At 50.4% G+C, this 25,968-nt stretch overlaps 7 protein-coding genes across 7 annotated transcripts; 4 read left to right on the top strand and 3 right to left on the bottom strand.

Moving 5' to 3' along the window:
* Positions 1-2,183: 2,183 nt before the first annotated feature.
* CTAM01_09783 (uncharacterized protein) lies at positions 2,184-2,476 on the top strand (the record flags this gene model as incomplete). Its single annotated transcript, XM_060525799.1, has 2 exons — positions 2,184-2,321; positions 2,378-2,476. The coding sequence occupies 2 exons, from the start codon at positions 2,184-2,186 to the stop codon at positions 2,474-2,476; spliced, it is 237 nt and encodes a 78-aa protein (XP_060379485.1).
* A 1,938-nt stretch (positions 2,477-4,414) lies between these two features.
* CTAM01_09782 (uncharacterized protein) lies at positions 4,415-7,685 on the top strand (the record flags this gene model as incomplete). The annotated part of the gene is made up of 9 exons (XM_060525798.1): positions 4,415-4,482; positions 4,595-4,757; positions 4,843-5,010; positions 5,094-5,751; positions 5,819-6,633; positions 6,768-6,886; positions 6,948-7,027; positions 7,075-7,234; positions 7,322-7,685. The coding sequence occupies 9 exons, from the start codon at positions 4,415-4,417 to the stop codon at positions 7,683-7,685; spliced, it is 2,595 nt and encodes an 864-aa protein (XP_060379484.1).
* A 107-nt stretch (positions 7,686-7,792) lies between these two features.
* On the bottom strand, positions 7,793-8,713 carry CTAM01_09781 (uncharacterized protein; the record flags this gene model as incomplete). Its single annotated transcript, XM_060525797.1, has 1 exon — positions 7,793-8,713. One exon carries the CDS (start codon positions 8,711-8,713, stop codon positions 7,793-7,795), a length of 921 nt encoding a protein of 306 aa, XP_060379483.1.
* Positions 8,714-9,640: 927 nt separating this feature from the next.
* CTAM01_09780 (DnaJ domain-containing protein) lies at positions 9,641-11,272 on the top strand (the record flags this gene model as incomplete). The annotated part of the gene is made up of 2 exons (XM_060525796.1): positions 9,641-10,624; positions 10,682-11,272. The coding sequence occupies 2 exons, from the start codon at positions 9,641-9,643 to the stop codon at positions 11,270-11,272; spliced, it is 1,575 nt and encodes a 524-aa protein (XP_060379482.1).
* Positions 11,273-12,232: 960 nt separating this feature from the next.
* On the bottom strand, positions 12,233-14,139 carry CTAM01_09779 (uncharacterized protein; the record flags this gene model as incomplete). The annotated part of the gene is made up of 8 exons (XM_060525795.1): positions 12,233-12,272; positions 12,331-12,802; positions 12,872-13,021; positions 13,088-13,220; positions 13,290-13,325; positions 13,428-13,527; positions 13,625-13,775; positions 13,908-14,139. Coding segments are annotated over 8 exons (1,314 nt in total), but the record flags the coding sequence as incomplete, so codon positions are not given.
* Positions 14,140-17,316: 3,177 nt separating this feature from the next.
* CTAM01_09778 (autophagy protein Apg9) lies at positions 17,317-20,230 on the bottom strand (the record flags this gene model as incomplete). The annotated part of the gene is made up of 3 exons (XM_060525794.1): positions 17,317-18,666; positions 18,731-19,451; positions 19,521-20,230. 3 exons carry the CDS (start codon positions 20,228-20,230, stop codon positions 17,317-17,319), a joined length of 2,781 nt encoding a protein of 926 aa, XP_060379480.1.
* Positions 20,231-21,606: 1,376 nt separating this feature from the next.
* CTAM01_09777 (uncharacterized protein) lies at positions 21,607-23,784 on the top strand (the record flags this gene model as incomplete). The annotated part of the gene is made up of 2 exons (XM_060525793.1): positions 21,607-21,918; positions 21,970-23,784. The coding sequence occupies 2 exons, from the start codon at positions 21,607-21,609 to the stop codon at positions 23,782-23,784; spliced, it is 2,127 nt and encodes a 708-aa protein (XP_060379479.1).
* Between the last annotated feature and the right edge of the window lie 2,184 nt (positions 23,785-25,968).

Here is a 25,968-nt window from a genome sequence, read left to right as displayed (position 1 = left end):
AACGAAGGCGCATGCACACGGTGTGACAAACTTATGCAGCAGACCGCATGATCGGGTTGCCCGATCTGTACTTCTTCGCCCGACCTTCCTTGAGCCGTTCCTCCATCATCTCTGGAGACTATGTGACTACTTCCGAGGTTTTGGCTGTGCCACATCCAACCACCGCCCTCTGTCATGGTTTGTACCGTTTCTTATTCCACCTTGTGCGCGAGGAAAGGACGGGTGAGAAAAGGGGAGAGAAGAGAGGGGGGGAGAGACAAGGGGGACTTGTTACCAGCAACTTACTACCATCCCAAGACCTTCAACCGGCGTGGGATTCTCTCCTCGCTCCCCGGTTTCCCCAACGGCCAATGAACGTTGAGACAGAACGGTGAAACGACAGGCATGGAGACAACCCTCATGTCGGAATACGGAGTAACGAAACGATCTAGAAGCGCGATCGCAGGGTCTCAACGAGCCATGCTACGAGACACAAGGGAAAGAGATGTTGATTTCCTCTCATACTTGCTGGCTTTTTCCACAAGTATATGGCATGCATGGCATGCGCCCCAGCAGTACCTCGATGGGAGCTTTGGGCCTTTTCTTGACCACCACCCGTCTCGTGCATACCTCTCCACCCAGCCGTGGCACACATGGAAACGCTTCTTATCCCGATCCATGGTTCACGTTCCCGATCGGATGTTCTGACCCGGGAGTTATGCACGATCTGGGAATCGATGAGGCTGCTGGCCGTGAGACCCCAAACCATATCGGAACGTAACCCGGTTCAAGCCACTTGAGCTAGGTTTCAACAACTCCTTGAGAGAAAAGGGGGAGGAGGTAAGTTAGAGAAGATGGAAGGGTCCCGGGGGAAAACATGAAAGCTGGGGTGTCCAAATCCAAAAGCACAGAAACACCACGTAACATTGGAATAAGCAATAACGCCAAGCGGCGGGCACCCCTCTAGTTCTACACCGACCCGGACGGACGGGGAACTCCCTGGGTTCAACCTCCGTTTCCTTTTGACGAGGTTCCAGCGCCATGGCAAGTGAACGCGCTAAACCTCTCAGACCGTGGGGATACGAACACCTTATTTGGACTGTCGTCCCTCTATCAGCGAGCAAACCGCGGTCTCTTCCTTTGGCGCTGTTCTCCTCAAAACAGATCCGCAACCACGGAACAAGAATGGGCAGAACGGGGCCTAGTTCGAGATACTAGAAGAGTCTTCATAGCAAGTCGATGAGGGGGTTGATAGAAAAAGCAAAAAAGTAGCATGTGCCACAAGTGATGATAGCAGAATAGTAAACAGTGATGGAGAGGGGAGGGAGGATCGAGACGCCGGGCCTGCCCAGGTTGCAGCGCAGACATGAACGTAAGGCTTCGGGGTGACACGGGACGGTCAACTTCGGAGGCCAGTCCGGCTCCCCGTGCTCCCGTCCCGTTGGTACTTGAAGGAAAAAGACGTAGTCGTAACATCAGATATGTTTTTGTAACAGCCGTTAGCCAAGTATTCACAACAGTCGATGGGGCTGTACGACCCATGTACTTACTTCCCGGGTGGTCGTATTGTAAAGTAGCCATTCTCACCAATTACGACTGTCTTTGGAATCATTGGTGCCTCATTAAGACCTCCTTCGAGACAGGAGTATGGGCGTCGTTCTGGATTGGTGAAGGGATGGTCTGGATCTGATAGTCCGATAGACTCCCGTCGCCACGTTTCTGGGCACGACTGTAGGGGGGATGACTGAACAACGCATGAACAGCAACTCCTGGACAGGTCCTCAACAGCTTACCGAACATGGCCAGGGTGCCAAAGGCGGTGGGCAGCTACTGGGTGAAGATCCCGGGCGTGTTAGTATGCAGTTCCTCGAATGCTTTGTTGACGAACAATTAAGGCGCAGGTCGAGAAGTGTATATAAGGTACTGCATATGCCCTGCCAGATGACTCGAGATCTTCGGCAGTCTCTCTAGCAGCGCCTTTATTAGCATCTCCAGAGCTCACAGTCCCTTGCCTCTACAAATTCTGTAGGTGTCCTACCACAATCTACCCGTAATTCCCGGTCATTATCCAGCTTTGAGCAATATCCGAGTCCGTTACCCAAACGACTAGTCGAAGAAGAGTTGGCTAAGCCGACGAGCAATTCGAACGGTGAAATCAACAGCTGCCGAGCTCTCTTTCCACACCGCTCCCAAACCTTTCAACCATGCCACAGGGCAAGAAGAAGAAGGCCTCAAGGGCACCGAGGCCCCCGAGTGCTCCAAAGGGGCCCAAACCCAAGCATCTCCAGGAAGAAATGAACGAGGAAGCATACGAGCGAATCCTGCTTCGCTATGGAGAGGACGTAAGTTTTTGAAATGATAGCTACCCTCGCAAAGACTTACCGCTCACACAAAGCAGCATGAGTTTGTGCAGCGAGCTAGGATTACTCTCGACAAGAAGAAGAACCAAGGCTCGTCGAGTAAGGATCCGCAAGGGGGTCGGTCAAGTAAAGGATAATAAGTGAGGAGCTTGGTAGTGTCTTCAGTGTGCAGACAGATCGATGAAGTTTCGTGTCGTTAGACACGTTTAATAATGTCGAAGTACTTGGCACGATGTTTCGGAGGCCAGTCCACTGGATTCCGTTATCGACTACTTACCTTTTGTATGTGATAATGCCGTGCCAACTTGTGATTTGGAGCCGAGTCATGATGATGATGGCAATGATTAAAAAACTGCCTGGATCAACTATGATAGTTGAGAGTGAGAGGAGATCGATGGAGGGAGAAGCAGAATCCAGCAGGATGTCGGAGTAGGGCAAGGATAGATGGAAGTTGGTCAGGCCGACCCAAATTACTGAAATTTCGGGGTGAGAATGATACACTGTAACTGGTTGAGATCAACGCCTTCATCTTGGCTTTGGATACCAGGATTAGCAGGTTGGTGTGGGATGTCATTGGTTCACGGGTCCTCTCATGTCTCACTCGGAATCTCCTCTCCTCGTAAGATACTGGGGTGCCAGAAGCATGTTGAACAATTGCCTTTGTCGCGACGTGTCACCGCCGAGGTTTGGTACCCGCGACTTGGCGATGAAAGCTCGGTAGCATTGGGTGAATTTGCTGGGACTTCAGGAGCGGGGCAAAGATGAGAGAAGCGAAGAGAAAGTTGAAGAAGAAAAGAGCGTATATAGATGCTCGTCTCTGGGAGATGTACCAAGAGACGCCATACTTCGTTCGTATTTTACGGTGGCTGAGGATACACTCTCTATTGAACATAATATGGCGGGGGTTGGGAAAATGCTGTCTCCAAGTTTGTAAAGATTCCTGTCCGGAGATAAAGGAGTTGCATCGACGCATTAATGGCAGTTCAATGCAATGATCAATGCCGTCGATGTTTGCCTCCCTTACTTGAGTGTTTACTCCCAGTAATTACCCCGCTAACTAAGGTGAGTGTTTGTCTCACGTCAACCACGTTATCAGGATGACAATAGGTTCGCACGGCTGCAGAGTCCCAGAAATAGCCACCATACTCTACCCAATACCTGGGGAGGGACCTCTTCACTTCATACTCTGTTACCTTGGCTGTCCCACTATATTGAGCCATGCCAAAGCACCTTCCCTTGCACTTTCAGTCGCTGGAGATTGCAGTTCCCCCAAGGTGCCTTGGACTGCTGTGGCTTCCTGTAATTCATGTATCCGTACCCAGGTGACTCGTCTTGAGGTGCAGAACTCGAAAGCGAGGTGTCTGGTACCTATTGTGAGTAACTTGGCTTCCCAAAGACGCGGAAAGAAGATATGGAGCTGCCTTTCGCAAGTACCTTAGCACCTTGCTCAAGGTGCGGGTGCTCAGGAGGAAACGGAAAAAGGTACATCCCATGAGCAAGGCACCTTGGGTGCTTGGGTGTACCTAGGTATGGAAGGGTGCCAGTGGTTGGTTCTTCGCCAGTGACGCCACACCACCTCCGACTGCCGCCTGCACCCGCCTCTTTTTTGACGTCCCGCGGTCCCAAAGCCTGCTTCCTTCTGGTCTCGCCTGCTCCTAACCCGGCTGCAGCCTCACTTCCGCGCGCCTATCGCGACATCACACTTCAACGTGGCACCTCTAAACATTTCGTCATTCCCTCCATCTGCAACTCCTTACTTGTTTAGTTTTCTTCAGTGACGGCTTCCAAGTCCCCAAGACCCCGACACTTCCCACTAAACACACGGATACTGCCACTGTGACCCGGGAGTGACCCCAGCTCAGGTCACCTAGCTCAGCTCAGTTCAGTTCTCCATTGGCTCCAGTCATCTTATCCGTATCCTTCTCCACCATTTTGACCCAACGCGGACTACTGATATTCGTACCTACCTTAACCTCACCTGGACTTGGACTGCACCCGACTCGTCTCATACAAGGTCCTACGCCAACGTTCCGGGACATGATCCCGTCGTTGCTGTCTCGACCTCGCCATCAACCATGGAAGTCAGCATCCAGAGAGCTTTGAACGATAAGCTCTATGACAAGCGCAAGGTCGGCGCACTTGAGTACGTCTTCCCATTCCCAACTGCCATTCTCACTCACTCCATCTCACTTCGTCTCATACTCATCTCATGCTCTTCACTCGTGGCTGACTCTTTCGTTTCCCACTTACCCTAGGCTCGAACGGGTCATCCGAGAATTGGTAGTTACTAGAGACTATCCAAGAGTCCAAGCAATCCTCGAGCAACTCTGCAATGAGTTCGCCTACGCCGTCCATCAACCACATGCCCGAAATGGAGGCTTGATAGGCCTGGCAGCAGCTGCCATCGCCCTCGGTCACGTATGTGCCAACATGCATCTTTCATGAACTGACTGTTACCAATATTATCGGCCGGGACCTTTGTGGCTGATTATCAACATCATAGGAGCTACCCCGCTATCTCGAGAAGATCGTTCCGCCAGTGCTAGCATGCTTCACCGATCAAGATGCGAGAGTCAGATACTATGCCTGCGAGGCCATGTACAATATTGCCAAGGTCGCCAAGGGGGAGATCTTGATATACTTTAACGACATCTTCGATGCACTCTGCAAGGTCAGTACAATCGACGTCAAAGTCAAGAAAAAGGACCCCTCAATGTCTCCTTACGCCCGCATTTCTGACCTGACCACACATAGCTGGGAGCTGACTCTGAGTTATCCGTTAAAAACGGTGCCGAGCTGCTCGACCGACTCATCAAAGACATTGTCTCTGAATCCGCTGCGTCGTACGTATCCGTCCTTGAGGGAGAGTTGGACCAGCAGGAGCTTAGCGACAAAGACGAGCTTGAAGAACGCGCTGCCCCTCCCACCGCCTTTTCCTTACGCCGATTCATCCCACTCCTCCAAGAGCGCATCTGGGTCATCAACCCCTTTACCCGCCAATTCCTAGTTGGCTGGATCACATTGCTCGACTCTATTCCCGACTTGGAACTTGTCACATTTCTCCCTGACTTCCTCGGTGGTTTGCTCAGGTTTCTGAGTGACCCAAATAGAGATGTTCACGTTGCAACTAGAGCCTGCCTCGACAAGTTTCTTAGCGAAATTAAAAGGATATCTAGGATCAAGAAGGGCATCGCCGAGAGCAAGAAGTCGCGTGAAGGCGGAAAGCGGAAACGCGAGGAGTCTGTAGATTCGGGGAGTCTCCAGATCGGCCCGGAGGAGGGCGATGAGGTTGATTCGCAATCCGATGACGATGATAGTAGCGGCGAGGAAGACTGGGTACCAGGACAAGATGTCCAAATCAACTACCGAAAAATTCTCGAGATATTGACCGCCACTCTGGACTCGCCCCTTGGTAAGGCTTGCATTTCACACCGCCACGGAGCTTCAGCCTGAATCATAGCTGACTCTTTGTGTGATAGAGGAGGACTCTCTCTTGGAGTCGCTACGATGGATAGTTGAGTTTTTGGACATTTGCCCCGAAGAGGTGCTACCATTCACTCCTAAGGTCCTGGCTCACATGCTACCTGCTATGGCCAGTGGTGTTGAATCCATACGCCAAGCTGCCGCACGCGTCAATGCAGGCCTAATGGATTACGTCGTCTCCCTCTCTGATGAGCCTGAAATCGGCGGCAACTCACAGTCCATGTCACGCATTCCAGTATCCGGTGAACGGCAAGAGGGGCCATCTAGTGCACGAGCTTCTCTTTCTAGTTCACGGGACCTCGAAATGCGGAGCCCAACCCCAGCCCAGGGACACAATCGTTCTCTCTCGACACCTGTTGCGCCGCTAGCAAATAACCATCCCCAGGTAGATCTGGACTATGCCGCAGCCGTGAACGCCTTGACGCTCTTGTTCCTCAATGACCATGAAGCAACTCGCGTTGCGGCCTTGACGTGGTTGATAATGCTTCACAGGAAGGCTCCTCGGAAAGTTCTCGCGTTCAACGACGGAACCTTCCCTGCCTTGCTTAAGACGCTCTCGGATCCAGCCGAAACTGTCGTCACGAAAGATCTACAGCTACTGTCACAGATTTCTCGCAACAGCGAAGACGACTACTTTTCAAACTTCATGGTCAACTTATTGCAGCTGTTTGCTACTGACAGAAAACTGCTGGAGACACGAGGGAACCTGATCATCCGTCAGCTTTGCGTTAGCTTGAGCGCGGAGAGGATATACCGTACACTCGCAGACTGTATCGAAAAGGAGGAAGATGTCGAATTTGCTAGCATAATGGTGCAGAATCTGAACAACAACCTCATCACTGCTCCAGAGCTGTCGGAGCTGCGCAAGAGACTTCGGAATCTAGAGTCGAAGGCAAGATTGCCGATTTTCCTACTTCGACTACTTTGCTTACGAACAATTCACAGGACGGACAAACTTTCTTTGTCGCGCTGTTCCGCTCGTGGTGCCACAACGCCGTCGCAACCTTTTCCCTCTGCCTGTTGGCGCAGGCTTACGAGCAGGCTTATAATCTTCTGCAAATTTTGTGAGTCTTGAGCTTGTTGCGATTTTCTTACGACCACTGTGGGCTAATGGGGCGGTCACAGCGCCGAGCTGGAGATGACGGTGAATATTCTCATCCAGATTGATAAGTTGGTGCAGTTGATAGAATCTCCTGTATTCACTTGTGAGTTCCCAACAGCCCATGATCTCACTCCAGCTAACGATCAAAAGACCTCCGACTGCAGCTGCTTGAGCCTGAGAAATTTCCTCACTTGTACAAATGTCTGTACGGCCTTTTGATGCTCCTCCCCCAGTCCTCGGCCTTTGCCGCCCTGAAGAATCGCTTGAACGCTGTCAGTTCAATCGGTTACCTCCACATTGCCCCCAAGGTGTAAGTGCTACAGGGCCGTACCTGTCCCTAGGACATTGGCAACCTCAACATGTAATTACATGACAATTGCTGACCCTGACTTCATAGGAATCCACCGTCCACTGCAAGCTCAAGTTACGACAGGCCGAATAGGCTTAAGAGTAGAGAGGATAGCATCATTCGATGGAATGAGCTACTAGAGAAGTTCCGCACCGTCCAGGAAAGGGCTCGCCGAGCTCAGAGACACTCTGGCGATGTTGAGGAAGGCCGCGGCAGCCTCGGTGTGGCGGATCTGCGGCTCGGAGAAAGCCTCGACTCCAAGGGACCAAAAGAGGCACGCAACACAAGCGGGCCACCTGTTCCAATCAAAGATCCTCCTCCACCTGCACCACCGGCAGCCAAGAGATCAGGTTTGGGAATGCGGCAGATTAGGAACCTGGGAGGCGCAGTCAGGGGAAAGCGGCCTGGCTAAGGGTCGATGCAGACTGGTAGCCTTTAGCGAATCATTGTTCAAATACCCCCAACACACGCAAGCGTACGCTTGTAAGTGTCTGTATTGTAAACGAAGTAGAATAATCATCAACGGCCTTTGCGGGGACTTTCGCGTTCAACGAGTCCTTCGAATATTGCATCGCGGTGCTGCGCAACGGCCCGTACTTCTGCGCGAAGGTGTTCTAACTCGGCACGGGCTGTTGCGACATCATCGGGGAGAGCGGAGAACTGGCCGACTTCGGCATCCAGACCCTTCTTTTGGGCAAGGAGGTCAAGAAAGCCGGCCTCGTCTTGAGCAACCTTTTCGATGGTAGGATGAGAGACAGCTGGGGATTGGTTGAGGGTAGCCATGCGGTCCTTGATTTCGGGGATGCGCGCGGCCATCGTCTTAATCCTCCTCTGCATGTCCAAATTCTGCCGGGCCAGGTCAGCGACGGGTTTGTAGTCGTCGCTTCTCAAGGTGCGCAGCATCTCGCGGGCCATGGCAGCCTCTCGCTCAATATGGCTCTGGAGGATGTGCACCCGAACGCGCATCTGCTCTAGCTCTGAGGCTTCGGCGTGCAGAGCAATCATGGAACGGCCAAGACTCTCAGCATCCGGGTGGGCTACGGAGAGTTGACATGAAAGGGTGGCCAGAGAATTCAGCGCGGTGCGTCCTTCACGGGTAAGGTGATCCTGTACGGTGCCGAGAATCCTCTCCCGGACGGTGGCTGAGGTCGGGAGGTCTGATTGGGGTTCCGAGCGGTCTTGGGCGATGCTGAGCTCCTGGAGGGCGGCGGCCTCGGCTCGAGCGACTAATTCATGCTCTTCATCTGCGGCTTCGTTGATGTTGGCAAGGGCCAGGAGGGCTTTGAGGGTCTCGGGACTGCGCTCGAAGGGCGGGATGGAACGGCCCTGGTATTTTGAAGCGAGCCAGCCATCAACATAGCTCCAGTCTTTGGCGGTGGAGGCGGCGATGCGGGCTATCGAGGGTGAGAAGATGGCTGTTGAAGGTGGAAGATGAGCCATGTTGAGATGCGGTGAGGTTCAGCTGTCTCTTTTCCTGTATAGAAACTCATGTAGAGGCACCCCTCTTTGGTATGAGCAGTAGAGTTACCGGCAGCTATCGTTGTCGTTGTTGCCTGTTATTTTGTCAAGGAATTTGGGGTGCATTGGCTGCCTTGTCTCGCGACTGATTGGCGGCGGGAGGTTCTGAAAGGCAATGCAAGTGAAATGCAGGGTACGAACGGCAAGGTACGTAGTTCTCTGTAAGGTACAGAGCTCTACCTAATTAGGCAGAGTGTGAATGAGACCCCTGCAAAGAAGCGCTAAGTGGACCCGATCTCCGTTGTGTCTACTGAAATCTGGACACTTCAGCGCGTCTCCCAAGTAGGAGTCCCCGTCGCATTCATTGACGGAATATTGAGTTTGCGACTCGATCCTCCTGGGGTGGTAACTTCAAGGTAATGCGCTATCCAGTTTGCCGGGTTGCCATGCATTATTTACCAAGGAACCTCACGGAAAAGGAGATTCGTGTTCATTTCCATGACTTGTTATTGCCTTGCCATGGTGTACGCCAGTTGCTCGAGGCAATTATGGCTATTAAAAGAGCCGATTGGTGTTTGTGTACTCCTAAACAACGTACAGCATCTCCGGGAGAAGGACACAAAGGAGGCTTGTCACTGTCAGCCCGTTAAGGACTACTTGCCCCACAACCTTAGCTTTATATGGTCATATGTAGCTTTCATCCTATCCGTATTACTTGGCTTCTTTTGAGGACAACTTTTCCAATTTCCTCACTCTCTTTATACCCGCCCCAATCCCCCCCCTCTCTTCTTAAGCCTGGGTCCTGTCTTCTTTCTCCTTCGAAACCTGTCCACATACTCCCGCCCTCATATCCGGCTCTGAGCAACAGATTCCTCTACACTCGTTATTCGCAATCACCTGGCGCCAGCCATGTACGTCCGCCTTTGCGCCCTGGCTTTCGCAGCCAGTCTGCTCTCGACGCCCACTCTCGCCATATCCGCCGACCAGATACCCTCCGATACCCCCGTGTCTTCCCTCCTTACCACCGCTCAAGCTCACCTTTCGAAGGGCCAGACGTCCGATGCCCTTGTGTACTACGATGCCGCCGTCGCCCGCGATCCTTCTAACTACTTGACGCTCTTCAAGCGCGCGACAACGTATCTCTCCCTCGGCCGTACGAACCAGGCAACCGAAGACTTTAACAAGGTTCTGTCACTCAAGCCGGGCTTCGAGGGTGCCCATGTGCAATTAGCCAAGATCAAGTCCAAGATTGCAGACTGGGACGGCGCAAGGGAGCAGTACAAACTGGCCAAGAAGGACCCCGCTTCAGTTGAGCTCGCTGCTCTCGACGAGGCTCAGGGCGCTGCCCATCTCGCTGAGGCAGCTGAGAAGAGCGGCGACTGGGAAGCCTGCGTGGGACATGCCGGTCAGGCCATCATGACCGCCAACCGAGCCATTTCCCTGCGTGAGATGAGATCGCGCTGCCGTTTCCAGCGGGGTGAGGTCGAGGAGGGCATGAGCGATCTGCACCACGTATTGCAGATGAGGCCGGGAGACACGACGCCGCACATCAAGATCGCCGCCATCACCTTCTACGGACTCGGTGATCTCCAGAACGGCATGGCCCAGACGCGGAAGTGCCTGCACTCCGATCCCGATTCGAAGCCCTGTAGGAAGCTTCTGAAGCAACAAAAGGCCATTGAAAAGACCCTGAACAGGGTTAACAAAGCTTTCGAGAAGAACCAGCCCATGACTGGTGTCAAGCTCCTGATCGACTCTGCCGACGACACTGGATTGATCACAGACATCAAGACCCAAGTTGAGGAATTGCGCGCTGACGGCACAATCCCCTCCAATGCTCAGTCATCGCTGTACATTCAAGTGGCAGAAATGGCCTGCCAAGGTTACTACGACGTAAGTACTGCACTCAACGGAAGAAGCTGCACATGATTTGACTAACAACCGCCACAGATGAACGGCAAGAAGGCCAAGCAATACTGCGAAGAGGCCTTCGCTCTCAACGAGCAATCCTTCTATGGTTTGCTATACCGCGCCAAGGTCATGATGGAGGGAGAAGAGTTCGAGGCGGCCATCAGGTCTTTCGAGGAGGCTAGCAAAATCCGCCCAGACAAGAACGACGTTGTCCAGCCCCTCATGCAAAAGGCCCAGATTGCATTGAAGCGGAGCAAGACGAAGGACTACTACAAGGTACTCGGCGTCTCTCACGACGCCGACGAGCGACAGATCAAGCAGGCGTACCGCAAGCTCTCCAAGATCCACCACCCCGACAAGGCCGCCAAGCAGGGACTCACAAAGGAGGCGGCGGAGAAGAAGATGGCATCGATCAATGAGGCGTACGAGGTCCTCAGCAACCCTGAGCTCCGCGAACGTTTCGACCGCGGCGACGACCCGAACAACCAGGAGCAGCAAGGCAGCCCGTTCCAGGGTAACCCCTTTGGCGGCGGCCATCCGTTCATGTTCCAGCAGGGCGGCGGCGGTGGAGGCCAGCAATTCCACTTTAAGTTTGGCGGAGGAGGCGGTGGTGGCGGCTTCCCCTTCTAATGAAGACGGGGTTGTGACAGCATTGAGAAAGACTCTGAGAGAGCGCAGCATGGAATCAAGGAGTTTTATAGGTCAAAGCCTGGAGTTTCACGGGGCCTCACTCAACGGCCGGCATTACTTTTTATCGTCATTCGTAGTTTGAGACGGGGAAACGGCTCTAGGCCATGAGGCAAGAAGCCAGTCAAGTGCACACTTCCCCAGATATCTGGGGTCGATTCCATTGTCTAAGGTGTCAGAAATATACACAATGTGCCAATACATCTTTCCATCATGGCTTTCGGTTTGAAGCGTTGAAATGTCACCAAGTCTCGTCGTCAAGACAATTGCGCTTGCCGTCAGAGTGACGGTGTTCGCAAGGAGACGAAGACGACCATACAGATCATGTTATCGACAGAGGGCAAGCCTCGCATGCTGGAGGCTTTTAATAGTTTAACTCAGCGTGAATCCCGCGCGCCGAGATCACCTGAATGCTTGACAAATTCCGAAACGGTAGTTCAGTGATGTTTACCTGTTGCTGTCACAGGCCCGTGGAGGCAGAACATGCCAATGACAGATCATAGCGAATGTAGAGGAGAGTGAGGGACGGCATATCAGATTAGTTTCTATAAATCCGTCCGTGAGCATACCAACTCCAGGCAAGTCCGTCATTTCCTGACGCCAACATGTTGAGTATCCTTTCAAACGTTGCGTTTTGCCAAACCACCAGCTCCCCGGCACCAGATAGACCCGCTTGGAAGACGGCGTGTGTCATTCCTCGCGCCACTACCTAGCAGAGGGAGAGTAATGCTCGCCGGGATTGCTGGTATCGTGCTTATTGTACCCCCAAGTATAAAAAGACCAATTCGGTGGTCCGAGTTCCTCATGGGCCTCGACCCTGATTTCTAAATTTACAAGACCGCTCTAATCGGTGATCGAATCGTCAATGACATTCTTTTCTATATGCGCAGCGGCGGACCGCCTTCAAGGGTTCGGGTTGTCGTTCTTGGAGATGAAGTAGGCCCTGCAAGGTTGTTGTATTAGAATAGTGCTTTGCTGATGAGTGATTAAGGGCAACATACTTGCAAGCCTCGTAGGCAGACCAGCAAATGGCAGTGCTGGGCATGGTGGTCACCACGCGGGGGCGCACACCCTTGAAAAATCCGCGGAAACCCTCACGCTCGTACAGTAACCGGCAACCAGCCATGAATCCGTTCACGTTCCTCAATGCTGGGTCGGTGGCAGTTCCTCGGGTCTGAAGCATCGTCTTGATGACATCCATAGGTGTAGTCAAAGCGGCAGCGAAACCACCGGCGACACCACCAGCCAAGCAATGTGTTGTGGGATCGTATCCCTTGTTGGGGTTCATGGCCGTCGATATGGACTCGTACGCCAAGAACTGGAGGGCAGTGAAGGGCACCGTCATGGAGAGCGTGGTCGGGTAAGAGACGTAGAAAGCCGCCAACCCCTCAGTCTTGTAGACATACTTGGCGCAATCGGTCATGGAACGGTACATCTTGGCCGACCCCTGAATCTGCATGCGCTGCTTGATGACTGAAATGAACTCGACGTCAGCTACTGGGAATACGAGTGGAGGAATTAGATGACGTTAAGACCACGCACCATCGAAAGGGTTCATCAGCGCATCGCTGGCGATCGTAGCGCAAGCACCACTGGTCGCAGCAGCCAGAGGATGGTGGACACCAGCTTGGTTGCCACCCATTACATGCTTGACAGCTTCGTATGTAGCGAAGTAAACAGCATGAGCGGGACCTAGAATAGTGAGCAAAAGGGAGTCATTAAGCATAATAGCGGTCGTGCTGGTAGGGATTCACTCACCGGCACCGGCAACAACACTGGACATGCCTCTCCACAAGCTCAGGACGCCCTCGCGACTAGCTATGCGGTATGTACCTTGAATCACACCATTGTAGACGGCCGAGGGATTGGGGTTCAGGACCTGCATGCGAGTCTGCAAAGCTCGGGGTTAGCGGATGATCGTCTGCGATATCTATAGTTATGGAAGGGAGCCGCATCGTACCTTGATGGCGTCAATCGGATACATGACGGTATGCTCCTGCAAATGTAATGATCAGCATCCGGGATCTTGTGGAATATCAAACTTGAAGGCGGGCCAGCTCATTCGGGGCCGAGACCGCAGATGAAGGGTATGCCGTACCGCTATGCCCGCAAATGCCCCAGCAGCCATGTTCTGCACGAGGGAAAAGTTGGGCGGTAGAGATTCATAGCTGGTAGAGCAAAGAGTCAGCAGGAGGGTACTGGTATGGTGTGCGTCATCGTCAAGAGGAGTCGAGGGCGAAGGGTGGCGGCAGAAGATGTAGGCGTGATGAATGTGTAGATGGGGGCATTGCGCACTCGTATTCCTCGGCGGGCTCTGCATTGGGCTGGGCCATTGCGGCCACAGCAGATGCTTCGCCGTAGGGCTTGGGCTGAAGAGCCGCCAGATTGACAGCTGGAGGGGGATCGAGGGGGTCGGCGATGGCGACCACGGATGTGGCGGGAGGGGCTCTCGTTGAGGGAGAGACGGAAAATATCGCGTTGGCCGTCTGTGCCGATGGCTTCTCTGGTTTTTTTTTCTTTCCTTTTCACTCGCGATCTGCTCTCGTAGGCCTAGGGAAACTTATGGCTCTGGGCATACAATCGGATAGAGCCGTCGATGATCGATTCGGCCGGGAAAAGTCGACAAGTGTCGGGCAACGGCGTGCAATGACGATGGCGAGTGCAATGGGAGCTATTAGGAAGAAGCGAGCGACCTTGAAGCTCACGGCGCCGTGCGTTGGGAGTTGCGATGCACGGTTGGTATGCAGGTGGCAGTTGCGAGACTTGAGGTTGTAGGAACGGCGGAGGTAAGGAAGGCCAAACCACGTCGTAACTAGCAGGAGAGGGAAAAAAAAAAAAAGGCCAATTGGAGCTAGCAGAGTCAGGTAAAGCACAGGCAGTGGAGGCCGGGGCTAACGTGAAGGTACATTTACTGTGGATTGGATGTCGGGGCCGAGAAAGAGAGGGGAGCTAAGGTATTGGCACCTGGGTACGGAGTACTGCGTACCCAGAGAATGGGGAGAAATCTCATACCTCACATTACCTGGCCCAAGACTCCAGGTAAACAATTATTACTTGGTCGGTGAGACATGCTCTATGTTGCAGTTTCCGCACATCTCTTGACTACCTTACCTAACGTAGCTATCTTGTTGAGTGGTAGATGTATCAAGGCAAGGCAAGGTAAGGTACATTGGTGGCAGTTGGAAGATACTTGGTTGGGTCATAGAAGTCATAGAAGTTTCTCCTCCCAGCGGGTTTAAGGCGAGCTGAGGTGGTTTTCCAGGGACTCCCGGGCGAACTACAGCCCGGCCTACCAAAGGTATCTTCCAACGCCAACGGACTTTTGGCCATAAGGCACGGGCTTCGATTAATATATCAGGCACCTTTGCCCTTGGAACATTGAGTATATGTCTCTAGATATGCGTTGGCATGTCCACATTGCTAAGATGCAAACATGCATATCACCCTTGGAGTTCCTCGTAACAAGTACCGAGTGTTTACTGAATTTTTGATAAATGGCAGAGCATGGCGACACAGTGAGCCAACATTTCTTTACCTGGAAAACGAGAGGAGAATGTATTGTTGTCCCAATGTTTCCGTAGACATCAGAATAGCAAGACCGGGAATAGGTCAAGAAGAAGGGGGGCAAACCCAGAAACGAAAGAGCGGTACCAGACAGTGTCCTCAAAAGTGTTCCAGCTCAACACTCAAATGGACAGTCCAGATTCCAGAGTCCAACCTCGGGTCTCGTCTGTTGCGGCCTCGGAGATCAGCGGCCCGCTTTTCCCCAAGACCCGGCTTGCCAGCAGCCAGTAGGCACTTGACCTCTTTTTTCCAGCTTTTCCATCCTGTTTTGTCAAAACCTTTCCCCCAGTCCCAGTCTCTCCCTATCGAGGCTATCATTGCATCTGGTATTTTGAAAATCTGGTCAGTGGCAGGCAGAGTGGGTCATCCTAGTAAGATCTGTGTGGATTTCTTCCCCTGACTTTTTGTTATCAATCTCATCTCTGTCTGCTGACCCTTCGCCACGTCTCTCCGCCCACATGTATCCGTAGGATCAACCACACTTCTATGTCCGTGAAGCAATCGAACGCCGCGGTCGCGGTAAGCCGCAGTGTGGCCAGTGTATGTATCGTTGCGTTGTTGGCAGTATCATTTCTACGTTTTCCTCCCTGACCGTGCAGATGCCAGAAAGACAAATCATGACGCTGACTTTACATCCGATGTGACCACATCCACCCCAATAGTCGCCCCCAACACATCAGACTTTGTATCGATGTATCATTCAACCTTTTCCCTCCATTTGAGGACGACAGATTTAGCTCGAGATGAGACCAGGGGATGGCTGGACCTCCGACTCCCATCATCAGTGCTCAAAACGAGTATCGGAAACCCCCAAGATGAGGATTACTGTGTTCATTCTTTTTTCTTCTTCGGTTTACCCGTCCCTTTCTTCACTCGCTTAGCTAAGTCCGTCAAGGGTTCGGCCGACCCCCCGGATCCAGCCCGTGCTTTCAATGGATCCGCCTGGCCGGTGTCTCCAGTGTTCCGACTCTCCCTATAAGCGCCCTCCGGCAAGTGGCTAGGAAGACAAAGTGACTTTGAAGCTACCCGGTTAATGGCTGAGGTGGTGATGGGTCCCTGAGCTGGGTCTCAATAGAGAGTGAGCACCTCCACTGCAAACAATATGTCAAATCCAGTCAAGTGGTAATGCCCTCATAGCCTCACAAGCACGCCCCTGCCCGGCACTCACTCTCCTGTCTCATCGTCTTTCTAGAAGGACAGAAGAAGCATCTGACCCTTGAGAAAGCTGGGTTTGACAAAAGGCTCCGGGGGACTGTGACCCATTCGTTTGCGTCCTCGCTTCAATACTACGTACTTCTTCGTAAAATCATGGATCCTCCGGCCTCGGTTCTGGAATTATCGCACCCCTTTGGCGGGTCATGTCATCTACCCCTGTCACTGATTTAGGTGATACTGCTGCGTGGTCGGCGCACACGGTACGGATGCGAACACAGCCAACGAAGACAAGGGCACTCTCCTTCCTCTCTCTCGTTCTGCTGTCTCTTCCCCAGACATGGCATATGGTAGGATTCAACACGATGGGCTCACGGGTTCGATACTTGCAGACCTGCGGCTGATAGGGGAAAGGAGACAACACGGAAGAGAGCGCCAAAGTCGTCTTGTCTCACTGCAATCGCAATGGTGCAATGCAAGATACGATCAAGGCTTTCATATTCGTTCATCTCGGTTGTCAGTAGCCTTGGCCCTTTCACCCTTTACTGACACGGCACTCGGGCCTCCATTGCTTGCATCTAATCTCATCTTATCAATCTCCAGCCCTAGGCAGCCCATCCACCTCGTCATGCGTCCGACAGAAAACTCTTTGCCGTTTCCACTGTCCCGAGAACCCGTACTGCTTCGTGGGCTATTACTTGGTTAGTACTCACGATGTACACAGCCTACATAGAACCTACGGCCCATAGCCACTCGAATGCTCGAACCTACGCCCACTGACTTAGCTCGACTCTCTTGCAACCCCCCTATTTATTGCGAATTTAAGCTTGCGCGGCGCGCCTTTTTTGCATCCCGATCCTCTTCTGTGAACCGCCTCGCCCAGAGGCGCTCACACGGTGCTCTGGAGCACGTGTGCGGGCTGCTCGGAGATACGACATCTCCCTTCCCGGTCCGGTCCGGCGTCCGCCCCGTCGGCGAAAGCAAGAGAACGTCACGTTCCCGTGCTAGTGGTTGAGATTTTCAATTTTTTCTTCAAATGGTCATTGCCGTCTATTTCATTTCTATAACAATACTACCTGTGTGTATACGACTGGGCTTCTTGAGCCGGGTATCCTCCTTCGCATTCCTTTGCCAACCGTGGCAGACCTACGGCAAGGACTGAAAGTGTGGAAACCCATTGGATCCATGGCCCCCCGGACCGTTTACTCAAGTTTCATTCTCGTCTACTAAGTAGTTAACGAACCCATAACATTATCTATGGTGTTACCGCATTAGAGCCCTCCTCCACCTTGGGGGTTGCTACGGTGGGCCTGCTGGAATTGGTAAATCAGCCCCAGTACCCCGGCGTCTTGCTCGCCTGCATCAGCCATGCTGTTTTCTCGACTCAACCCTTTGGGCGGCGATGTCTCCCATACAGACTCGCCTAAAGGTCCTGAGCCCCCATACATCTCGTCTTCAAATGGTCCTTGAGAATGCAGTCGGGCGTCTGTGGCGAGCCCGTCTTCAGTTGACTCTTCAATTATACCTTCACCTTGGTATCCCCCCCGACCGGGTCGGCTCCGATGCGTACTTCGGGCGCCGAACCCTGTTGCGGCCGGTTGGTGGTGTGGATCGAGTAGCATTGATGCCATCGGCGACGGAGCCGTCATCGAGGGCCCGAACCTCGGCGTTCGAGTTTGTTGTCCAACTCCACCACCAGGAGGAGCTCGACTTCGCGATAGGTCATGCCGACCCAGTCTGGAACTTTGCATATCGGCCGCCAGCGTTGGCGAGTTCAGCCCCGGGAACGCTGGTGGAGGATGGAAAGGATGACGACTCCCTGGCGGTAAATGGCCCGGGATGCCCGTTTTCGGGTTGATCACATAGTTGTCCAAGAAGCCATAGTAAGATGCTGCCATCTTGTTATGTTTCGTGGAATAATAGTCTTCTCGAACGTCGCCAGGGCCGGACTGTTGCTTGGCCTTGCCCACGCCCTTCTTGAAATCGAACTCGGCGAATGAGCAGATATAGCCAACTCCATCCACGTGGATTGTGAATTCCCGGAAGAAATCGATGATCTGATCGCTGCATTTCGGTGCCGAGAAGATCAGTACCAGCGAGGCCGTAAGTATACCAATGATCTCCTCGATCAGAATCACCAGCTTGAGCTTGTAAAGCTCCGAGAATTCACGCTTTACGTCGGCTGTATGAAGACGGTCCTTCCAGTGGTCTGGCATATAGCGCGTGTACTCAATGACATAGAGCAAGGCGTGCTCTGGATTGAACACAGTTGTCTCCTCAGAGATCATGCCTCTTGCAGCCGCCCATATGGCGGCGAACACGCCGATATAGAACAGTGCTGATCGCTCAGACGTGATCTCGAACCCGAGAAACAGCTGCGGATCGAGGAATGAGGCGACGGCAAGAACTGAAGTAATGGCTCCTGCGACGAAGGTTACCGTTCTAGCAAATTGTTCCGTCATTTTTTTCGGGAACTGGTCAATGTATCGACTCGCAAACGGATAAGACATGTTAATACGCTCCTGGAAGAGATGCGGAACCTCGTTGAACTCGCGAAACTTCCACTCTGCAAGAGGCGTGTACCTTCTATGGCTGAAAGTTGAAGGGTCTTTCTGGTACTCCTGTTGCCCAATATATTAGCTTCTCTGATGTGATCTTCGTAACGTCACAATGGAAAGGACTTACATTGTAGTACGTGAATGCATGCACCACAATGAGATAAGCGACCACGAATGGCCCAATCAATAAGTTGATGATCCCAGCAAAGACCAGCCTCGACTTCAACTTGATGCTTAAGAGGCCTCGGCGATCAGCCTTGAGAAACTCTTGGTGGACCTGGTTGTTGGAGTCGAAGACATAAGTCAGGATTGCGAAATGCAAGTTCCATTCCAAACTTCGGGAAAAGAACTGGTGTTGTCGCAAGAAGGGTATCGGCAGCGTAAGGTCGAGAATATCCTTATTCATCATGGCTATCAAGTAGTTCTCTCTCCTCATGAGACGGTTGGCAATGTCTGCAGCATCTAGCCTCTCCTTGGACTGATTGCGCATCCACTCTCGCGCAGATGGGCGCACGTTGATGGCTGTTTTGGGGTTCGCGTCCCGCAAGGCCATAACGCGGGCAACGATGTCTTGCCAGGAAACGGTCTGCATATCCTCCTCCGGTATCTCTAGTAGATAAACGTAGAAGTTGCGCATATGGTTCAGACGCCGAAGATCCATGGTGAACTGTACCGTCTTCCATATAAAGTAGAAGACGTACAGCCACAAGCCTGTGTTCCACATGAATGACATCTTTCTGGTGCACTGAGGAATCGTAACTTCTTTCAACGAGTTGCTGTTAGGGATTTTTGTGTACTCGACACATTGAGTGAGAAAGGTCAAAAATACGGCGAAGAAGGCAGATTCTCTGAAAGTATTTGGTCAGCATCTTTCATGTGTACTGTCAATATCCAGCAGACTCAAAGTCTCGACTTACACCAGGTGCAACGCCCGCGCGCACACGATACACCAGAAACCGCTCCCTCGATAGTAGTAGTAGACATCCTGAACGAAGAAGTCGAGGTTCGAGACATTAACCCATCTCCAAAGAGCCTTTTCTTTCTCGTTGTTCGACGCAAGGCCTCTGGGATATCGCTTCGCCTGGGGCCGGATTGGTTTGACGAGATCTGCTGGATGAAGCCTTTGCTGCGCTTGTGTGGCCTCCCATTGAGCATGGGTTCGTCGACTAGAGGGACCAGGTATTGCGTTCTGCCTCGACGGAGTAGCAGCTGGCTTCCTCCGCCCAGATCCTTTGGACTGCGCTACCACTTCGTGTGGCTCAACCAGCAAAGAAGCCGGGACGTCGTTATCTCCATCATCATCCTGTCCCAGCCATCGTGGACTCGACTCTTGTCGGATTCCGCCGCGATGAGTCCCGCGAGCAGTCGGCCCCGGTGTGGCTCCTACAGGTGCTTTGAGCAGGTTGGCATTGCTGTCGAGAGTCGCGTGGCTGTCTTCTGCTGTGAGGCCTGGCATGTGGTCCAGGTCATAGTCTTGAAACTGCTCTTGCAGGTTCTCCTCGTCCACATCCAGACCTGCGTGTTCTTCGATATCCAGGTCGCCGTCAGTATCTCCTCTGAGTTCCTTGTAAAACGACCTCGACCCTCGAGACAGTGGGCCGAGTTGAGGGAAGATATTGGAAGCCATGTCGAAGAGAGACAAATCGGGTTTCGCGAAGGAGTAATCGGTCGTCAGGGCTTATGGCCGTCGCTCATGGCGCTCGGTCGGGGTCTGATTTGGAGGAGGAACGGACGAATGCAGCTTGCGCGACGAGAGGCAGTCGGATTTGGAGGCAAAGGTCGGTTTGTTATCGCATTCCTGAACGGTATTTAGGTCAGCTCGGGAGAGTGGTGAGGTGTAAACTGCAAAACGGTTTGAAGGTAGCTCTGTTGTTGTCACTTGATATGTGATTTAGCGGTCATGTGGCTATCTCGGGTGGTTGCAGGTGACAGAAGCCATGGGAAGTGTTGGGGTGAAGGACTTCAGACTCACAAGCCTATGCGGAGTGACGCCTGGTCAGCTCAGGTAGGTAAGTTGACAACGCAGTGAGACAAGGAAAGCTAGCTAATGCACAGGAAATCTTCCAGTCCGATGTCAGGAGAGTACCTAGAAAGGCGATTACAGTGCGTATGGCAAGGCAGATAGGAAGAAGAGGAAGACGGCAGCGCTGTTTAAGGTAGGCAGAGATAGATAGATGCTTTGCCTGCATATGTCTGTTATGTCAACCACGCGTGCCACGCCAAGGTCGCCAGGAACGGACGGTTTTCACCTAAGCGGCAGACAGAGGAAATGCCCAAAGGAAACCGAAGATGTAGTCAGGTAGGTAGTAATAGTGTTTCTCAAAGTTCAGAACGGGTCGTGGATGGGCCAGCACCTTTTGCTTTGGCTTCCCATGTCAGTCTCCCAGGTCCCTCCGACAAGTAGGTAGGTAGGCAGCTAGGTAGGTACCATAGCTGGTGGTCCGCACACATCCAGGTGACGGCATGGCTCAGGCGGCACCATGAGTGGGGAAGGTGGACACAGGCAGCAGGCGGTCAAGTCATTTTTGCCGTCAATCCCCCCAGCTATTAAGGTATTCTCGACCGCCTTCCCTAGGTTCTTTGGCCCAAGGGTTTGGACGTCATGGTAAGGTGTCTTATCAACGTGTTTACTTATCTCTTATCTTACCTTGAGGAGGTAACTTATCTAAGGCACCTAAGGTAGGTACCCTTCCTCAAGACCAATGAAGTACCCTTAGGTGCCCATGGAACTACCTTAGACCTGTGAGGCACATAACTCAGCTTGGTTTGGAAGTACAGAGTATCTTACGTAACTCAAGGTAGGGATGGAGAAGAAGGTAGCCCTCTATCCTTCATGTCTTAGTCCCTAGTTACAGGTGTCAGTCCAACCAAGAAGGGCATATCGACTCCCCCGTAGGCAACTAGTAGCTGCAACCCGGTATCCTGATCCCTTCCAATCTTGACCATCAGCCACTCTTACGAGCGCGTTGATGATCTCCGCTGGCTCACTTACCGTTCCTCACCATGGTCTCTGCTCCGCCGCCTTCCTTGAGACCACTGCCCAGCAGAGATGTGTCCAGTTCTAGTATCGGCAATATGCCCCAGTCGCCCTCAACCACATCATCGGCGAGGGCGTTGAACCCTATTTCATCAAAGGTGACTACTGTTCTTTCAACATCGTATGCCGATTCCGAATTTCGGGATGCCTTGCAATTGCTCGACAGTCGCAACCTCAAGAATACGCCCGAGACACGCCGTCAGTTACGTTTAGGCCTACAGAAGGAGGTGATTGACAGCAATGGGGAGATTGTCTCCCAGTTTGGCCGAGTCGCCGATGTGAGTCCCTTGGCCCAAAATCACCAATTCGTTGACTAACATCCCCTTTAGCAACTGCGTCGCATAGGGGCTACTCTGGACAAGTTAAATCACAACTATCAAGATGTGAGGGGTCGGATTACTGCAGCTCAGCAGGAGACGGGGCCTATTCTGGAAGAGGCTTCATCGTTGATGAATCAGAGAGCAGACGTGGAATCTAAACAGCAACTTCTCAAGACATTGCGCAGTCACTTTATCCTTTCTGATGACGAGGTCGCCTCTCTGACATCAACCGCCGAGCCTGTTGACGACAATTTCTTCGCTGCTCTTTACAAGGCAAAACGAGTCAGCCAGGACTGCGAGATTCTACTCGGATTTGAGAAGCAGACGCTGGGCCTGCAACTTATGGAGCAGACATCCAAGAATCTCAGTCTTGCCTTCCAAAAGTTGTATAAATGGGTCCAGCGGGAATTCAGAACACTGAACCTCGAGAACCCCCAGATGAACTCGTCAATTCGTCGCGCCATTAGAGTTCTTGCAGAGCGGCCATCGCTCTTCCAGAATTGCCTAGACTTCTTTGCGGAGGCTAGAGAACGCATACTGTCCGACGCTTTTCACGTCGCCTTGACAGGTAGAACGGCCGCCGGTCTCGAAGATCACTCGGTTAAGCCTATCGAGATGGCTGCCCACGATCCGCTTCGTTATGTGGGCGACATGCTCGCCTGGATACACTCGGCCACTGTCAGTGAGAGAGAGGCTCTGGAAATCCTTTTCGTCTCGGAAGGCGACGAAATCGCCAAGGGACTCCAGACGGGCCGGGCAAATGAGCTCTGGCAGCTTCTGGGCGAAGGTGACGCTGAGACAGCACCCGACTTTGATGCTCTCAAGGCGCTGAACGACCTTGTGGACCGAGATGTCTCAGGGGCAACGAGAATGCTGAGGCAGAGAGTCGAGCAGGTCATTCAGTCCAACGAAGAGACTATTCTCGCCTACAAGTTGGCCAACATTCTTGGCTTCTATCGATACACCTTTGCCAAACTTTTGGGCAGCGAGTGTGCGCTGTTAGAGCTTATGACGGGACTTGAGTCGGGCGCATTAAGGCAGTTCCGATCGCTCATGAGGGATCACATCGCAACTCTACAAGGCGATTTCCAGCAGACGCCTTCTGACCTTGTGCCTCCAGACTTTTTACTCGAAGCACTGAAGCAGCTTACTGCGGTCATGAAAACGTACGAGATTTCGCTGGCGTCGTCATCGGACCGCGAGGCCGACTTTCAGCCAATTCTTGCAGAGGCCTTTGAGCCTTTCTTGGCAGGTTGCGAAAATATGGCCAAAGGTGTGAGGCAACCGGCTGGTGCCATCTTCATAACAAACTGCTTGCTTGCAGCAAAGCATGCCCTCGAGCCTTTCGACTTTACTCAAAGAAGAACACAGCGGCTGCAAGAGAGGGTTGTAGAGGAGAGCAAGAAGCTCACGGAAGAGCAATACCAGTTCTTCCGCCGTGGTTCTGGTCTGGCGCAGATTCTTGAATCCTTGAGCAATTATACGACGGACGCCAGCGATGTGAAGAAGGTAGCGTCGCTTGACGAGGTACAGCCGCCAGCTCTGAGTCGAGCCAGCCAGGCTCTGGACGACTTCTTACCATCGGCGCTGATGGACGCCATGGAGAATGTTAAGCGCCTGCAAGATTCAAGTCTGGCGCGAGAACTCACCGAAAAGGCTGCGGAAAGATTCTGCGACGAGTTTGAGCACGTCGAGCAGATGTTGCTCTTAGCGGACGAGCTGTCAGCCGGTGACGGTGCGTCAGCTGATGAGGGTGACGAGCCTCAGTTGCTGCGAGACCTATTCCCTCGGACCACGGGGGAGATCAAGGTCCTCTTATCTTAGGGGGGCGTGACGGAGAAGCCGAGGGTGCCTGGCCGAGGATATGGCCTCAGAGTGAGGTTAAGGCTTTGGCGTGGACTGTGTGACAGGTAGACTAATAGGTAGCACAAAGGCCTTTTACACCTTCAGTACCCAGTCGTCCCCGCGTGTTGCTATCGCCCAGTGCCGTGTGCAGACCATGTGCTTCAAAAGGATGCTTTGTGACTTATTGTTTACCTGAGGTAGGATTTTGTCACGAGTTATGGCACGTAGCAATGGGCATACGGAGTGTAGTAAAAGTGGCTTAATATATTAAAGTAGAAATAGATAAAAAGAAAAGGTCTATATATACGATATTTAAGATAGATACGTGATTTAGTACGTAACGGGTACTTTATAAAATACGGTTATTATTTTTATTACGTAATATACCCCCTAATTACTATTACTAAGGAGCTATTATACTTAAAATAGAACTTTTAAATACTCTTATAAAGGCTTAATTTAATTAAATATAAAAAAAAAAAAAATAAGTATAAGGGATACGCGTCTTTTAAACTACGTTTATTATAAATATATCCCTTTATTTAAAATAAATAGAATCCTAACTTAAAATAGTACGTATTTTACTTTTTTTAATATATAAATTACTAAGGGCGAGGCTACTTAGCTACTTCGTATATATTTAAATTCTTACGGCGTTACCTAGCTATTAATTTTTTTTTTTTAACCTTTTTATAATTACTATAAATACCCCCATTTATTATACGCGCGCGCCTATATTATTAAATTATTTACTAATTTTATTTTAAATATAAATATTTAATATATTTAGAAATAATAATAAGTTTTATATAATTTTTATAATACTTTTTATATACGTATTATATAGTTTATTAAGAGTTTAAATAAGTAATAATATTAACGAGCCTTTCTAAGTCGTTACCCCTTTTTATAACCTCTTATTTACTTATTAAAGCCCGGTTATTAAGCTCTCTTTTTTTAATTAAGAAAATATCGAGGCTATTAATAAAAATATTAAAAACTTTATTAAGTTCGAGGCTCTTATTAATAATTATAATAAGGGTAATAATAAAGTAAATAATAATAATAAGAGCTTTAAAGAGCTTTTATTTATCCCCCCCTTAGAGTTTAAGAGTAAGGATAAGAATATTTTAAATATTAAGCTTTTTAAAAAAGGTATATTATATATTATTATTTTAGGAATTCGTTTTTAATAGTATTTTAGAATTTAAAAAATATAAAACTAGCTCTTTTTAAAAAAGTAATAAAAAATAAAAAAGAATGCCGAGAGGCTAAGGTACCCCCCGTAATAAGTATAATTCTTTTTACTATTCTAAGCCTAATTAACATATATTTAGTTTTTAAAAAGCTTAAGAGAGCGGTTTTTAAGGAATAGTTAGTATAATATATACTCTATTTTTAAATAGCTCTTTAGTTTACTAACCCTCAGAATAATAAACGTTATTTTATAAAAAGTAATAGCTAGTATGCGCGCTATTTTAATAGCTATTTAGCTAAAAAGTATATTAATATATTAATTATTATATAATTAATAACCTAAGCTCTTACTAAAGCTATTATAAATAGCACTTCTTTTATTATAAATATATTATCTTTTTTTATTATTAAAAAGCGCACTCCTAATTATAGTTTTAATAAGAAATTAGTAAGCTTTATATTATTATTTATTATATAAAGAATAATAAAAAAATATATAAAAACTATATTAGGTTTTATATAAAGGACTTCTTTTTTATATACCCTTTACTTCCTTTTTTAAATACGCTTATATTATTAATTATACTTATTATAATTATTTATAATTAGCTTTTTATTATACTACCCGCTCTTATACCCTAAGTTATTAACTTAATAATTATTTTATTTTTTATACCCCCTATTATTCCTACTATTTTTAATTTTATAAATTTTAAAATACGTAAAGTATAGTTCTTAGTATACGTATTTACCCTCTTTATTAATAACGCTATAATCTTAATAATTATATATTTTATAAACTAAGAATTTAAATAGTAAGTATAAGCTTAGGTCTTATTTTTATGTGGTGGTTTTTTTTCCGGCTTTACAGGCACAAAAGATCGACCTTAACGGGATCACGCTTTCAAGGGAAATCACACGATACAGTACACTTTTTAACTACACAATACGCGCAATGTATCCCAA

The sequence above is a fragment of the Colletotrichum tamarilloi genome, assembly GCF_030869305.1.
Source record: "Colletotrichum tamarilloi strain Tom-12 chromosome Unknown Scaffold_41.1, whole genome shotgun sequence".
Lineage (NCBI taxonomy): Eukaryota > Fungi > Ascomycota > Sordariomycetes > Glomerellales > Glomerellaceae > Colletotrichum > Colletotrichum tamarilloi.
Note: the sequence above shows the minus strand (reverse complement) of the source record. Positions and strands in the feature narration are given on the sequence as shown.